General features: G+C 35.7%; 2 protein-coding genes across 3 annotated transcripts; one reads left to right on the top strand and one right to left on the bottom strand.

Annotated features, from left to right (window-relative positions):
• The first annotated feature begins 8,290 nt into the window (after positions 1-8,290).
• LOC113500150 (aldo-keto reductase AKR2E4-like) lies at positions 8,291-13,370 on the top strand. Of its 2 annotated transcripts, none has more exons than XM_026880848.1 (7): positions 8,291-8,486; positions 9,171-9,275; positions 9,640-9,816; positions 11,174-11,290; positions 11,638-11,805; positions 12,327-12,530; positions 13,124-13,370. In XM_026880848.1, exons 1-7 carry the CDS (start codon positions 8,442-8,444, stop codon positions 13,310-13,312), a joined length of 1,005 nt encoding a protein of 334 aa, XP_026736649.1. In that variant the 5' UTR covers positions 8,291-8,441; the 3' UTR covers positions 13,313-13,370. The 2 variants fall into 2 exon arrangements, with proteins under 2 accessions (XP_026736649.1, XP_026736650.1); XM_026880849.1 differs by having other exon boundaries at positions 8,293-8,486; positions 9,652-9,816.
• A 584-nt stretch (positions 13,371-13,954) lies between these two features.
• LOC113500161 lies at positions 13,955-16,301 on the bottom strand. The gene is made up of 5 exons (XM_026880862.1): positions 16,140-16,301; positions 15,774-15,857; positions 15,335-15,548; positions 14,687-14,896; positions 13,955-14,322 (listed from the first exon to the last, which is right to left on the bottom strand). Coding segments are annotated over exons 2-5 (762 nt in total). The 5' UTR covers positions 15,776-15,857; positions 16,140-16,301; the 3' UTR covers positions 13,955-13,986.
• Positions 16,302-16,585: the final 284 nt, after the last annotated feature.

Raw genomic sequence — 16,585 nt, 5'->3', positions numbered from 1 at the left:
CTAGCGACAATTCCTGCAGTGGCAGAACTCGGAACTAAGATCAATCGACAGCTTCTGAAAATACTGGATCGATAGCAAAAACTAAACCAAAAAATTATACTACACATGATAACATCGTTTTACAACCAGTTGTCGAAACGTGACAGCGCACTACACAGCATATATCAGCATTTCTTTTCCACACCTCCTTAAATTTTACTCCAACAATGACTCGACTACTTCACAAACTAAAAGTAAGCTTAAAAGTCACCTGACAGTGACATTCCTGCGCGACCTTCTTCTTCTTCATCCGAGAGTAACTCCTTACCCTCTCCTCAATTTCAGGAGTAACGATCACCGTCTGCCTCAAGTCCTCCTCCCAATCGGGGTTGGGTCTTAAAACTCTCCCCGTCTCATTGAAATCCTTTATAAATTGCTCTAAAGTTCTTCTTGACATGTTTGGCATAGTAATTGTGTTTTTGTAATTTGAGTGAGATTTTTTGAGGTTATAATTAAAGAGTATTTATCATTTTCGTTGGTTCTCGGTTTAGGTATTTTTGTTTTGATTTCTAGTGATGTTTTCTTGTATGCCTAAAGAGTTAATTCAAATCTGTTATTGGTGAGTATAATGTAATGTAAGTAAGTGTCCTAATCTATTTTGCATTTAGGCAAATAAATTATTGTATGCTGTAAGCAAAAACTATCGAATAAAATAAAGAGACGGATGGTGTGAAGCAATGTATGTAGGTTAAACATAATAATCTTAAATTAGCTTAACTATTATAGTAACTTATGACCTAAAATAAACTAACTAACTATTTACAACACTAAAATATAGTTCATTATTGCTACTCTCCAATAGATGGCAGTGTGTTCACAAACATAATTTCGCACAAACTTACAAAATTTATCACTGCTTATTTATATATTGAATCGCTTTTAATATCTAATATAGCTGATGTTTAGACAGAAAAACTAAGAAATTAACTAACTGTCTATTGATTAATTTCTAAAACCATACCTATTTATTGTTTTGTGTACATGTTAACGTCTTGGTTTATTTATCTATAGCTGGCATAGCTGCTATGAGCAGGAACATATATCTATTAAATTGAATTAATTAACTTATATCTATTACGATGGCTAGATGCAATGTTATGTTTAGAAGAAGTTGTCAAAATCTACTGTCACATTTTTAAAAGGTTTAATGCAAAAAGTATATTAAAGTTAAAAAGTAGGTAGGTATATACAGGGTGACGCTGGTGATATAAAGATTACATTGCATGGAAAATGCCTTTTTTGTGTACTAGGTTCTAAGTCTTGACTGGCGTGTTGGTCTAGTGATTTGTTATTTTTTTCTCCCTCCCTCGGCACGGAAGTGTCAGACTCTTACTAACTAAACCTGAACCGCCGGTGCTGCGTCATCCGCGTTTTTGTGTCGGTGTCTGGCAAAGCGTTGCAATCCTTCATATACCGAGCGCGGGGAGTGGTTTGGCCGTGCCATACAAGAGGTCGTGAGTTCGATTCCCACCCAGGACGGATGGTACTGTAATTAGAGTGATCATTTGTTTTGTGTCTAGATCAAATTACAAGCTTTACTCCGTTTAAAACTAGATGACTTTTGTGCGCAATTTGGTAGACTGATATTGGCTCGTTCATGTTTTGCAAAACTACGTGTTTAACTCACATCAGTAGATACCTAAATATATTATACAAACCATGTTTACAAACGAATTGGAAGTCATAATAATATACTTTGTTACGATAAACAGAAGGTGTATCGTATTTGTAATTATATTGAATGTTAAAAGGTTATCGCACTTACTTAGGTGTTAATATAGACAAGATTACAACTGACTACTCTATGTTAATAACTGTCTAAATTATATTTGTACTACTGCGTTGTACATCCCGTAGATCGGCCATCTCTTTTCATGGGCTATTTGAAAATATAATAATTGGTAGCATTTCCAGAAAAAAACATTTTTTTTTCACATCGAGCTTAATATTGGTGCGAGAGAATCAAACTTTGAACCCGGGTAATGAAACTTATGGTATAGAAAAAACGGGGCAAGTGCGAGTCAGACTCGCGACATTCCGTATAAATAGGCTGACTAACAACACATCGGTAGGATGTCAGATAAATTTTAAGGATTAGACCAAACATTTATTTATCATTCAAAAAATAATGACTGTAACATACTTTGGCTTAACCTGGATATTTATTTTTAGTATTTGTCGATATTGCAGCAACATAAATACTTCATCACAAATGACTGGCCTGTTGGTCTAGTGGCTAGTGACCCTGACTGCTATATCAGAGGTCGTGGGTTCGATTCCCACCCAGAACAAATGTTTGTGTGATGAGCACGATCATTTGTTCTGTGTCTGGGTGTATTTGTCTATATTATGTAATGTATTTAGAAATATATAAGTAAGTTTATCAGTTGTCTGGTTACCATAACACAAGCTCTGCTTAGCTTGGGATCAGATAAACCGTGTGTGAGTTGTCCCAAGATTTATATTATTTATATTATATCACAATACAGGAGATACAGAATGGTGATAAACGACAGACGTCCAAACAGATGGTCGAATGGCCCAACTGACGGACAACGGAACCGTAGTAGGTAATAGCGTACGTTGTACATCTTTGGGCACAGAACGCTATAAAAGAACTTGAAAAAAAAAACAAAATAGCAAAAATAAAAACAAATAATTTATAAACTGGTTTCATTTTAACCCTAATGTTCGCATCCATCTTAAAAACTTAATTATACTTAGGCACACTATACCTATCTGGATGCTTGAGACGTCTAGACACAAGTAAACAATAGAAATATAAAAAAGAGGATTTAATTCAACACACAGACTTTTTTACATACATCTTAAACCCGTTGGGTACCTGCTAGATAATAATATATTACGTTATATTTAAAACCGATTTCAACACAGGACGAGGTTTTCAATAGGCAATTGGTATATTACTAATATGCCAAACTTTGTATGTACCTGGCATGAATGGCTGTTTTGTTCCTCTTTCATGTAAAAACTACTGAACGGATTTAGATGAACTTGGTACACAGATAGTTTATAACCAGGATTAACGCATAGACTAATTAATTCCAGATTTTATGTTCCCAAGGGATCATTTTCGATTTGAAGCTGGCGGCCCCGCGGGCAACAGCTAGTTTTAAAATAAAATAATCGTTATTTTATAATAAGTACTAGCTATGCACCGCGGTGTTATACGTAAAAATATAAATTAACTGTCATCTGTCATCACAGATAGCGTGTCTGTACCGATAGCCGAGTGGCATAGGGAAGCGCAACGTGTCGAGGGTTCGGTCCCCGGGTAGGACAAGCATTTGTGTGAACAGGAATACTTATTCCTGGGTGTCTCGTGCTTGTTACTTGAATGTTCTTGAAACAATATTTTAATTTGATGTTTTTTTCTATGCCTTAGTAGGTACACAACATAAAGAATGACAAAAACACATACCGACAACTTTTACCTTTTAAAAAGTACTAAAACTATTTCATACATCTATCCTCGTGAATGTGATTTGAATGACGACACAAGAATTGAAATAATTAAGTGATCGCATCTTTAATATAAAACTAACAATAGGACAAATAAACAGAGGCTATGTGTTATTATAAATATGTTAATTAAACTATTGTCCTTTGCTCACTGCACGGAAGATTGCGCTAAGGTTGCATTAGATAAAGCGAAAGGATAATTACTTTAATAAGGGGAACTTAATTGGATTGTTGATTGAAAAGCTATTAAAGTGGTTAAGTTATTATTTTTCATATTTAATTGTAATAAAACCGGTCAAGTAAACTAAAGACTAATTATTTAAAATCATGGTCACCCATCTTGTACCGACCGCTGCTTAACTTCAATTTTTGTTTTAAATATGTATATGTCAACAATAATCAAAAATTTTTCCCAAATAATAAAACAAATTAATTCAGAAAATAAATTAAAAATGACTTAGTTACACCTACATCCATTAAATAAAGGGTATTATTTAAACCACACACACACTATCTTTCTAACAAAATCAAACCGAATCAAAATCGGTCAGTCCGTTTGGGAACTACGATAGGTATCACATAGAGAAACACAAAATTGAACCTATAATGCGACTCATAGAAAGGGGAGTGATTAGCCTAGCAGTGAGAAAGCTTCCTGTCAGAGAAGGGCAAAGGTCTCTGGTCTGACATTTAAATTAATGATGAGGCATAGGATAGCCGAGTGGTTGAGGTCACCACGCCAAAGCCACTGTGTGCGACGTGTCGCGGGCAAAATCCCCGCGTAGGACAAGCGTCTGGGTGTCTGTGTGCATGTGATTTGTATGTTTGTAAAACCCCGCGACAGAAGGATTAAATCCCTTAAGGCAGGAGTCGTTTTTTGAAACAAATACAGTGTTTAGTGTTACACAAGACAATTAATTAAAACAAAAAAATAATAAGGATCTTACAGCGATGGCACCCCCCACCACGGTCAACAGCATTAACACAAACATTATCACGTGTATGCGCGTGCGCAGACAGATACAAACTAAATGTTTATTCTCAATCACTATAAAACAACCAAGATATTTCATTGAATTGATGCCATGTATTATAAAATATTGCAGAAGCGACAGAATGTTGAGGTTTTCTACCTACGAGTATTTTACTAAAGTTTTACCCAAAGGCGCTTTAGTTTTTAGAGGTGTTTGAGGTAAATTTGCTTATGAGCATGTTATAAAAACTGTACTGTAATTATAACAAGAACATACAAATGACTTCAAATATAAACTACTGAATCAAACTTGGGATGGGAACAAATGACAGCTATTTCAAATGCAAGAATAAAGAGTTAACAAAATCGGTTCATTCAATCCGTAGTTTTGAGGTACCAACCATAAATAAAATCCAAGCGAATTAAGAACCTCCTCGTTTTAAAAGTCAGTTCAAAATGCGTAGGGTTACCTTCAAAGCTGTTTGTATGGTGTACTACTACGTCACGCCATACACACCATATTATATTACTTTATAGACTCTTCTTTTTAAAGATGAGACGACGATGAGATGACTACTTATGGGTTGAGCGGAAAGGATTGTCCGAGTTTTACTGACTAAAACCCACCCATGTTCTTTCTTTTACCCTTCGACCTTCTGGTCGCGATTCAGGATCACGCTTTCTGGTTTTAAATCAATCTGAAATACTTTACAAGTCTTTGTCTATCTAAATTTGATTCTTAACTTTAGTAAATTGTAGAAATGAAAGGAGAATCTCTTTTTTTGCTACATAATCTTCGACAAGTTACACAAAAGCTTATTCTAAACCAGTATTTTAAATTCGACCGGCAAAAATTGCATCTTTTTCCTCTTTACTCTAAACAGTTTGTTACCGAACTTGGATCTGGTTTTTTCTCGTTTCTCAGAACGACCTATTGGCTTTTCTGTCAGTCCTAAAGTCTGTGTGCCAAGAAGTACTCAAAGGATATTCAAGGGCCTCGAGTCCTGTATGAAGGATTGCAACGCATTGCCATACACCGACACAACAACGCGGATGACGTAGCACGGCGGCTCAGGTTTAGTCAGTAAGAGTCTGACACTACCCATTTCCTCCCCCGAGGGAGTGGGTGTCCATGAGGATTCCCCGCCTTAACAAAAAAAAAGTGACGCGAGTCCGAACCGTAAGCTCTTGGCTAGAATTTAATAGAATATCTATGTAAATATTTGTGAGAATATTGTTACAATCGGAAGAATCTAGAATATTCTGCTGTTTCCAGCGTTCAAATATTTTATAGTTTAACGAAAATTATTATATTGCAAAGAGCATTTTACTTACAATACAAAAATAATCATTAAGAGTTTACTGAACATATTAGAAGTCTAGTTTTATTGCTTTTTTTCAGTATGTTAATCAATAGATCTTATATATCTTATACTAGGTTATACTTAATTTAATTTGGACCTTTTTGTGCCATTACTAAAGAGACGTAATACTTTTAAAACTCGATCGAACCGCCTTATACTTATATAAAATTAAGCATCTGAAGTCAATAAACTTATTTATACATAGAGATGGTTTTTAGGGATCCGTGCTAAAATGTTAAAGAACCCTATTACTAAAACTACAATTTGTCCTTCTGTCCGTCTGTGTCTTATGACCCGCGATAGATAGATAGCTGATATATTGCAAACATTGTTTCTCCTCCATAAATTCCAAATGGAGATGAAGCAACCGTTTAAAGACTTGAATGCTGAACATATTTTTTCTTTAACCTATGGACCCCTGACATTCGCGAGTCCGACAATCACTTTATAGGTTTTTTTTATAATAATTGATTCGAACTCGGCTGATGTTTTTAATAGTTAGGTATAGCATTTATCAGTTTCTGAGCGGTTCTTAATCAAGTTATTGTTTGCCTATCATTTGGCTAGATGGACGTTTTGTGACGATGTGAATATAGCTGTGTAGAGCTACGATATAGCGAAGTATCTATGTACTGTTTGCAGAACTAAAAATCTAAATTATCGCCCACCCTTCACTGTTAACTACCGCTTCTCCTAAGTGTTTTACCTGAGTTTCCACTAGCGATTTTGTAAAGACTTTAGAATAACCTTTTAGGCATTCAAATAATGGCTGATTTTAACAAAATGGGAGTGCGAGTCTTGCTAAAATAAAACAAATACCAACTATCTATACGTCAGTGAGGTACAGCCTTACCGATGACTTATACGGCCCCACAGACAACAGACTCTTTGCAATAAGATTCCCTTTTTACCCTTTGAATATAAAACCCTATAAATATATCCAAATACTATTATTTATGTAGCCCTCTGTTGGGCAAAAACCTCCCTCAAATCTTTTCACGACACTACTCACGTATTTATGGGGGGTGCCTGACTAGTTTCGGACCCAACCGGAGTCCTTAATCATGTTCTGACGCGGCGGAGGTCGCAAGTCGAACTGGTCACCCCCGATAAATACGCGTGAGAAAACCAATACATCATTTAATAATGATTAATAAGTCCTTTAACAACACATTTACTTACCTTAGACACTAAGAGTGACTAGACTACTTGCTTTAGTTAGACACACATCAACACAATATATAATTCATAGTAATTAATAAACTGCCTAGGAATGATTGTATTGTATAAACTCTCCATAGTGGATTAGACAATTACAACAATTACATCAGTTAAGACGTAAAGTTAGTATCGTCGAATAGTTTACAAACATTAAACAAATCTATTGTGTATTGCATCTGTTTCGCAATCCCTACTCAAAATATAATTATTGGAACCTATTATTATCTAAACATGTTTGGTAATAACGTTGATCCAATTTATGTAATAATTATAATTATCGTTTATGAAGTTTTGTCGGCGAATTGGTAAGCTTTTTTCTTGTTGTATGGTTGATGTACGACCTGGTTGTCCAACCCAAAGCAGAAGAAGTAATTTTAAAATTTAAAAGGGTATAAAGGGGTTGTCCTCTTCTCCTCCATCCGATCTGGCCAAAAGGAAACGAAATAACAAAGTTCATAAGCACCTTCGATCTCCAAAAACGCTTCTGTTAGAGTTTAAAAACGGCATTTCACTCTCTCCCTCTAGCAAAAGACATTTCCACAATTGTTGTTGTCATCAATTACAAACACTCGAATATAATATAAGAATGACAGATGATTTTATTACATATTCACAAACATACAAGTTATATGAACAAAGACACCCAGACTCGGTTCCCAGACCACTCTTTCTACGCGGAGATCGAATCCTGCAACACATCGTCTACATCTTTGAAGTGGTGACCTATACCACTCGGGTATCCGTCAATCGTCATTGGTCTAGTGCTAGGGGGGTTGGTGTCAAACTTGACAGAAACTGTGATATGATTACGCCCGGCAATTGAACTTGCTATTCTATGTTCGGATTTTTATGCACGAGGCAGAGAACTTTTCAAAGTTTTAGTTTCTTAATATTTCTAAGACCCCACTGACAAAATTAAATGTGTGATCCACATAATATATGCTTGTTCTGAGTCTGCGTGTTTTTGTGCATGTGATTTGTATGTTTGTGAAACCCCCCGCGACACAAGGATTAAATTCCTTTGTGATCTAGCGTTGTAATCAATGCTCAAATCTTCTCTGTGTGAGAAGAGGTAAATGCCCAGCCATATTACATTATAGGCTGGTATTCTAAACTATAAGTACAGATCTGTAATTTATAGTTTGTAAACACAGCCACAAAATACATTATTTAACACACGTACAATATTTACATAAGCTATAAAATCTAGTATAGACTGGAATTATAAACAGCTGATTACGGGGGATATATCCCCTCTCTTAGCGCAGTGTATCGCTCGGCGGCGCACGCGCAGCGCGTCTGGGTCAAAGCTTTTCGATAAACGTGTATTAATAATCGCAGTTATCTAAAAATATTCAAATATGGAAAGATTTTATTTGATTTTAGGTATATTATGGTGTTCTACGGTGAGTTTTTTTGTTAAATTTCGTATAGTTTTTGATATTCTGTGTATGTGTGCGTGTGTTTAAGCTGGTTTTGTTGTCGTGAGCCTATTTCAAGTTTGTATTGAAGTTGTAGTGGCCATGAACTGTCTTTTATAGGTGATTTTAGTAGCGTATACATGTTTTCGTATATTCAATGTAATATGTACCTAGTCAAATATGCGTTTAGAATGCTTGATAATTTGATCCTGTATTTCTTTAGTAAACTTGAGCGACCCTTTTTCGAAGAGTTACCATTTTTTTTTATCATAAAAGATGCTTTATTTGTTTTTTAAAATAAAGATTTTTGTCTTTAAATGTATGTTCGTTTGATCAAATCTTTTTTTTTGTTTGAATTTACATGTTGTTGTTCGTAAATAATAATATTTTGTTGGGATTCAAGAAAACCGGTTAGCTTGTTAAGATGCAGTACAAGGAACTTACTGTGACCTAGACTCTATTGTCGTGTCCTTTTTATAAAATCATGTAAAAATTAAATAAACGACTGATTTATTTAAATTAGAAGTTAATTTAAATAAATTTTAATTAAATAAATTCCTTTTTGTACATCTCTATCTCAATTCTGTTTTAATTCAACTTTATCAGGCTTAAGATTATTGTTATTTTATGAAGGATCTATAAATATTGTTGTTTATTTTTTGTTTTCAGCTGACATCATCAATGCGTATAGTGAAGCCACCGATGAAAGAAATGAACGATGGTCGGCAGATCCCCGCGCTAGCTCTGGGGACATGGCTAGGAAATAATACCCAGGTATAAATAAATATATAATACAGATATAAACACAGTATGATAGAGAAATGTTTTCTGAATATTTGAAAGTGGTTTATGAATGTATTAAATTAAAAAAAAACTGTTTCTTTTTTTGTAAAATAATCGATTGTCCTTTGCGTCCATTTTCTCACAAGTTGCTTTAACGATGTTTCGCTCTACCATCTTAGGATTTGAAGAATTGCCGTATTTTTAGAATATAGCTACTTTCCTTCTTTTCTTAACCCTAGGTACTCTCAAATTAAAAACAATGTTTGTCTCCAACCTTGACATGACCATATCATTGTTCTGATGGAGCCATCAACTTCAAAATTCCCTCCAAAATAACCCTCATTTCTTCCAACATGGCCGCGTGGAGCCGGGACAGAACGAAGTGGAGCACGCCGTGTCGTGGGCCATCGACGCCGGCTACCGACACATCGACACAGCATACGCGTACCGGATAGAGGACCAGGTCGGCAGAGCTGTCAACAGGAAGATAGCAGAGGGAATCAAGAGGAAAGATCTGTTTATAACCACGAAGGTGAGGTTTTAATGGTTTCGGAGATAATAGTGAGTAGCATCCTCCTCATATCCCACTGCAAGACCTCTTCCCGGATAGATCGACATGTTCTAGTCGCTCCTAGTAAAACACTGGTACTTAGCTGAATCCGGTTAGACTGGAAGCCGACCCCAACATAGTTGGAAAAAGGCTACGATGATGATGAGTTAAGTGATCTTTCCCTGCCTTATCAGAATTATATAGTATATTAATTTAATTTAGGTTTTCGAATTGATTTTTTATTAACTAGGCCCAACCGTGTTGCGCTTCGCCCACGTATCGTCAAAAAGTGAGTTTACCAAGTAGCTGTTATAATCATCATCAGGGTTACAGTAAATTGTTTGATTTCATACGTACCACAGTAGTCTAGTAAACGTCCATCCTTATTTCCTTGTAAGTAACACTTAAACAACCTAAAATCAACCTTAAAATTAGTAGTAAACTGGACTCAACTTTCGTAGCCAGTCATGAAAATTGTCGTAAGCTGGATTTAATATTATTATCTATGTATCAACGCTAATAGAGTATATAATGTCTTTGACTCGAATTGATTCTTTGTTTTTTTTCTCCTTCGATGGATAAGGCCAGCTACGAAAGATAAGGCTTGCTATGAAATATATTTTTTGTGCTAGGAAAAATAAGACGTGCTACGAATGTAAAAGATTTGTCTTACGATTGCTTTTTAATTCGATTGCCACGAATGTTAAAACATGTAACGAAAGATAAGGGTCTGTGCTACGAAAGATAAGGTCCAACCAGAGGTTTGCAGAGCTTGCCAAGTCATCAGTAGAGACATTTAATCCTTCGAAATACATTACTCATTTAAATCATTGGTACAACTTTGTAAGTAATTATGGTAAAAACTATTAACTATTTTTGTTCTAGTAGTTCGATTCCCACCCCAGACCAATTGTATCATGATCATTTGATATTCATCTGAGTTTAATCCATCCTAGTTGGCTGGTACTCTTAATACAAGCTTTGCTTGGTTTTAGACTATATGGCGGTGTGTTGAATTATATTATTCAACGATATATTTTTGCCACGTTTTTGTTTGTTTGTTAAATTCACACTAGCAGGGTAGCTTCTAATCCGATTACAATGCAATTTACTACTATAAAAATGCCTGGACCGATTTTGATAAAATTTGAATGGAGTGACATTTAAAATTGTGGGATTTCAGATGTATTAAATCTTTTTTTTAAATCTATTATTTAATATATCTTCTTTTCTTTCAATTGAAACTTTTTTCAGGGGATCCAGATATTACTAAAGGTCTTGTTAAAAACGTTAATCTTGAATGGAACAGGGTAATAATGAAATGGTTTTTGTTTATCAGCTATGGAACGACGCTCACGCTAAGGAGACGGTGGTGCCGGCGCTGCGGCGCTCGCTCGCCAGCCTCGGGTTAGAGTACGTCGACCTGTATCTTATACACTGGCCTGTCGGGCAGTTTGTGAGTACTACAATATTACATACGTAGGTACATAGAGTACCTACACACTCCTATACTTTCTCATAGAGAGTGGAAAAGCTTAATTTAGCTCTTTTATAAACTGTGGTTAGCAAAAATAACCATTTCTTTTTTTGTTTTCGAATGCAATTAGTTTTTTAAGAGGATTGCCTATAAAAACCTTTTTTTATACATATGTAGTGTAAACATTCATTTTACTTTATACTTCTGTTTTATTGCGACACAATATAACCTAATTTACAGTATAACTAGAAAAAAAATGATACAAAGAAATTCCATTCCTTCGCGAAAAAGACAAAACAATTTAACCTCAAAACCATATTTTCCAGGGTAACGGCACATACGACACGACAGACTACCTGGAGACCTGGCGCGGTATGATCGAAGCGAAGAGCCTCGGGCTGGCCAGGTCCATCGGAGTCTCCAACTTCAACCAGCAACAGATCGACAGACTCATTGAGAATGGGTTGGAGACTCCCGCTGTGTTGCAAGTTGAGGTATGTTATACGACGTGTCAGACGTCTGATGGATAAGTTTGATTTCTAGGTCAGAGACCTCGGTATCTGAGTGAGTTTGACCAGAAATTAAAAAGTTCTGCTCTTAATATTGAGGCTACTGTATCCCAAAATCCGCTGTCCACCTGGGCAAGCCCAGAATCTTAAAGAAGTCAAGATCGTTCCTTGATAAGCTTTCAATTTTTTTCTACCTAATGTTTGTGTTTAATTTCTTAGTTTTCAAAGTAGTTTTACGTGAGAATCTTTGTGTTAAACACTGAAAATGAATTGTGAACGTCTATTAGATAGTCGCTCCATGTGCAATGCAATTAATGACCTAAAGCCAATCTACAACAACTCATTAAAAAGGCTTTCTGTATCATATATGTACCTACTATGAGATCGACCATCAAATTAAGAACCTCTAATAGGTACTTCTAAGCATTTAAGCTTAGGTAGTCAGGGCACAAATTCTCCAAAGTAAGGTCTCCGAAGTTATTTTACAAAACCTAACACTTCCCCAGATCAACCTGAACCTTCAGCAACCAGCCCTCCTGCAGTACTGCGCTGATAAGGACATTGTGATAATGGGCTACACGCCCTTTGGCTCCCTGTTCTACAACAAGGCGAAGCCCGACGCTCCTCCACCGAGGATTGACGACCCAGCCCTTGTGGAGATCGCTGCTAAGTACAGGAAGACTGTGCCTCAAATTGCTTTGAGATATTTGGTACGTTATGATGATGGTCAAGTGATATTTTAGAGGTGCGTGTTGAACTGCTATGCATTGCCGCGTACGTACTAAATACGGGGACGTAGCACGGCGGTTCAGGTTTAGTCAGTAAGAGTATGACACTACACATTTCCTCCCCCGAGGGAGTGGCTGTCCATGATGATTCCCACACCTAAACAAAATAGGTGATATTTTAAACATAAACAACAACTTTCGGACTAGGAAGTTAATTAAGCCAAAAGTCTTCTTTATTAGTAAAATACGGGTAAGAATAGAATTTGAGTTTACTGCACGGGTACGGCAGGACAATTTAAGTATACTGGGGATAATAAAGTCATATCTAATAAACTGCTAAAGTCATTTTTTTTTGTGTCAAAATAACTTATTTTTTGTTTAGATTCATTTGATAAACGAGCCTTAGTCCCGTTTGTGGCTTTGTTCTAAAGTCATAAAACCATAGAACGAAGAATTAAACGTTGTAAGTCCGAAATGTTCCAAATAAACTAAACTTGTAGACCATATATTAACAACGCCATCTGTGTTTGAATAGCAAAACTAAAACCATGCCTAATACCTTATTCTGTTCCTAGGTGGAGCTAGGAGTGATTCCAATCCCAAAATCTTTGACAAAATCCCGTATTGAGCAAAATATAGACATTTTCGACTTTGCCTTGGAGCTTGAAGAGCTGAGAAAACTCCAGACTTTTGATAAGAACTACAGGACCATCAAACAGGAGAAATGGTTGGACAATCCATACTATCCGTTCGAAAAGAATTGACGTGCGAATTAGTACACAATTTTGTATGAAATAAAAAATGATATTTTTTATACTAAAATTGCTGGTTTTTATTTGTTGTGGAGCTCTTTATCATTTTAGGTTACACTAGTTTATTTATTTATTGGATCGGATCGCCAACAGAGGCTAATGCATATTAACATTTTTGCGTACAATATTAGTGTGCGCCTCCAATTACAGGCGACCACATCATTCACTTATTGTCTAGGTCTAGGAATAGGCAAGTATCTGTTGATATAAGCGCCTCTAGCGGTGATCTACGTAATTAAAATAACTTAGCAAAGCTAAGCGAAGTAGCCCTACATACTTTGTAAACATTATTCACTGATCATTTTATATAAACTATAAACGAATGTTAAGTTTTGCACTAATAGCAGAGTGGTTTAAGTTACCATGCCATAGGAACTGCGCTTTTAGTGTCGCGGGTTTTATATCCGCGTAGGACAAGCATTTGTGTGATGCACGAATGCTTGTTCTAAAGGCTGACTTTTATTGTGCACGTGATTTGTATGTCTGTAAAAATCCCCGCGACAGAAAAACATAAATCTTTACTGCGGGCGTCGCTTTATTCTGTTAGCTAACCTCCCAAATATGTGATCATACACGTTAAATAAAACAGCTTTATAAAAACTTAAAACAAAATATATTTACATATACTATAACTTCTGCAACTCCTTCAACATAATCTGTTTCCTTATCCTTAATATCGACATCTCTATCTCATGCTTTTCTCTTCTAAACTCTTTCTCCATTTCAAACAACTCCCTCTGTTTCTTCAGCTCAAACTCCACTAGATCTCTCTTTAACTCCTCTATCCCTCTCTCTTGAGCTTGTATGGGAGATATTTGTATGGGATCTACGCAGTCCTTAATATTTGGTTTGACGTCATCCGGTATAGTGATGTGCTCAGTATGATCGATTAAGTAGTTTTGGGATGTATCATCGGTATCGGTGATTTTGGAGTCGATCGATTTTATATTGTGACGGGTTTTCTGTGGACAGGGAATTGGATATTAGTAATTATTCTGTTGAAACTTGGAATATATATATTTTTTTAAGATTCACTTTTTGAGAGATAGGTACTATGCGTTTAAAAAGAAAATATGATGGAGATGATAGGTCTTTTGGTTTTAATACCGGGCAACGGCGCTTTCTCCCTATTGTTAAATTCTATTTAACAATTAAGATGATAAATACTCAAGCAATTTTTTTAGCGCCAGTGTAGTTTAATCCCCGACAACGACAGAAAGGGCAAGCATTTTTCTTATTAACCATATGGCACTGGGCACAATATTTACCTAAAATTAAGATAGGAGGAAGGATAATGATGATGACTTAACAACACATTTTACTTACCCCATTATCCTTCAAGTCACACCTAGGATACCCTTTGACCTGATGATACACGGACGCAGTCGGCAGCAGGTTCCCCTCCTCATCAGTCAGGATCCTGGCGATCCTGGCCTCCAGCGGGGACAGCGAGACCGCGCAGTGCGAGCCCTCCGCCTCGCACTTCTGTACCACGGCGTACTTCCGGCGGATCTTGAATTTTAAGTCTATCCAGTACTGGGAGAGAGTGAGAATACAGATAGAGGTTATATTCAACTTTTAACAGATTTGAATTTTACCAAGCATCATATGATTTTTATCCTCTCCCTCCTGTATGACTTACGCCCCCATATGAAGTTGGAGAAGATGGAGGGTCCATATGAATTCCCGCTTATATGAGTTACCTTTTTAGACCCACCATGCACCCCTACATATGGCTTTCCCTAATATTTTATCCTCACTCCTCATGACCCGAAATAATAGTAATAAGTATCAGTATCATTGCCAACATTCTCTATCTAAATAACTCATCATTTGACCATTCTACTATGGGGAAGTTAGAGATTTAAGTAAGCTAAACTTTTACTGACTAAAACTGTTGGTGTGCTTAACCCTCTCCTTGTACTACTGGGCCACAGGAATAGGTTGGAAACTATGATAATAAAATCAACTCACCCTAGCCCAACTCCGGCCACTTTTATTGACTCCAGCATCTATTCTGTTTAATGTCCGAGCTATCTTCTCCCACATGCGCTTGGATTGAAGGTGGCCTTCTCTAGAGCGGGCGCTGGCGAGAGCTAGCGGAGGGAATCGCTCCATGTACTGAGCCAGCACTTCAAGATGCTTGTGAGACACTTGCCGGCGATAAAACAGTTCCGTGGACATTATCCTGAAATGGAGAGATAAGTGAATTAGTTTAATGGTTTTCTGAAACTATAGCCAAGGTATTATTTGTTTTCCTTGAGGTTTAAGTTATGAGGCTGAAGGTAATAAAGTTGTTATTATAAATAGTTCTATCAAAAAAGGTTTTACAACAAAAACTAAAAGACATTAGCATAGTAGGTACCTACATATTTAAGTGGGATTTAGGATTAATAAGATTAAAAATACTCACATAACATTGTCTTTTTATTTGAAGCTAGGCAGAATGTACTTCATAAGACTCATTACAATTTATTCTTCCATATTTCTTTAAACCCTGGAACGAATTTTGTTAATTTTATAGACTAGAATTTGAAGAAAAAAAAAGCTTTTGAGGAAAAAATAAACTATAAAGTTATTTATTAATATAAATAGTACCTTGAGTTGTAAATACCATAATAAAAATATATTACAAACTATGAGTAGAAATCCCATATTATTTTCACGGGAATAATACCTAAGGCTAAAAACAATGAGTTATTTATATCTATTTAGACAATATCAAAACCGATACACTTATTTGATTGAATAGGTAACGATAACTGAAATATAAACAAACCTTGTTATCTACATTTTGTAGAGTTGATAAAGTTGTTTTAATTAAAAGTAAGTTTTTTTAGTAAATAAACATTGATAATATGGATAATATTTACTTTCATTCCGTGATCTCACAGACTGACACTTTAGTGTGGTTACATGGTGTTACATTTTGCTCTTTATTTATTGTTCCTAAATAATAATATAATATGTTATTTGATTTAAAAGTTTTAAGGTAAAAACTAATTGACGACATTATGAAAAAAAATAACAAAGGCGATCCTTCCTCACTATTGACGAAATTGATCCTGATTTTACCACTTTGTTAGGAGAATAAGAACATGAAACCTGTTTTCTATTTATAGAATTTATGGTGATAAATATCAGCATTTAGTTTACAACAAATAAACAATAGGGCAAACTAAAATAAAAATCAATATATTGTAGTGTAAAGCTTAAACCACTTTG

Source organism: Trichoplusia ni, chromosome 13 (assembly GCF_003590095.1).
Source record: "Trichoplusia ni isolate ovarian cell line Hi5 chromosome 13, tn1, whole genome shotgun sequence".
Taxonomy (NCBI): Eukaryota; Metazoa; Arthropoda; class Insecta; order Lepidoptera; family Noctuidae; genus Trichoplusia; species Trichoplusia ni.
The sequence above is the reverse complement of the archived record's forward strand: the minus strand, read 5'-3'. Positions and strand labels throughout refer to the sequence as shown.

What these genes read in the sequence shown, in the direction of transcription:
- LOC113500150 (XM_026880848.1), top strand. Translation starts at nt 8,442, where the DNA reads ATGGAAAGATTTTATTTGATTTTAGGTATATTATGGTGTTCTACG. An exon ending in CCGCTGTGTTGCAAGTTGAG is followed by an intron (nt 11,806 to 12,326) that starts GTATGTTATACG and finishes ACACTTCCCCAG; the next exon opens with ATCAACCTGAACCTTCAGCA. An exon ending in AAATTGCTTTGAGATATTTG is followed by an intron (nt 12,531 to 13,123) that starts GTACGTTATGAT and finishes TTCTGTTCCTAG; the next exon opens with GTGGAGCTAGGAGTGATTCC.
- LOC113500161 (XM_026880862.1), bottom strand. An exon ending in GTGGCCGGAGTTGGGCTAGG is followed by an intron (nt 14,897 to 15,334) that starts GTGAGTTGATTT and finishes ACTCTCTCCCAG; the next exon opens with TACTGGATAGACTTAAAATT. An exon ending in GTGACTTGAAGGATAATGGG is followed by an intron (nt 14,323 to 14,686) that starts GTAAGTAAAATG and finishes CCCTGTCCACAG; the next exon opens with AAAACCCGTCACAATATAAA.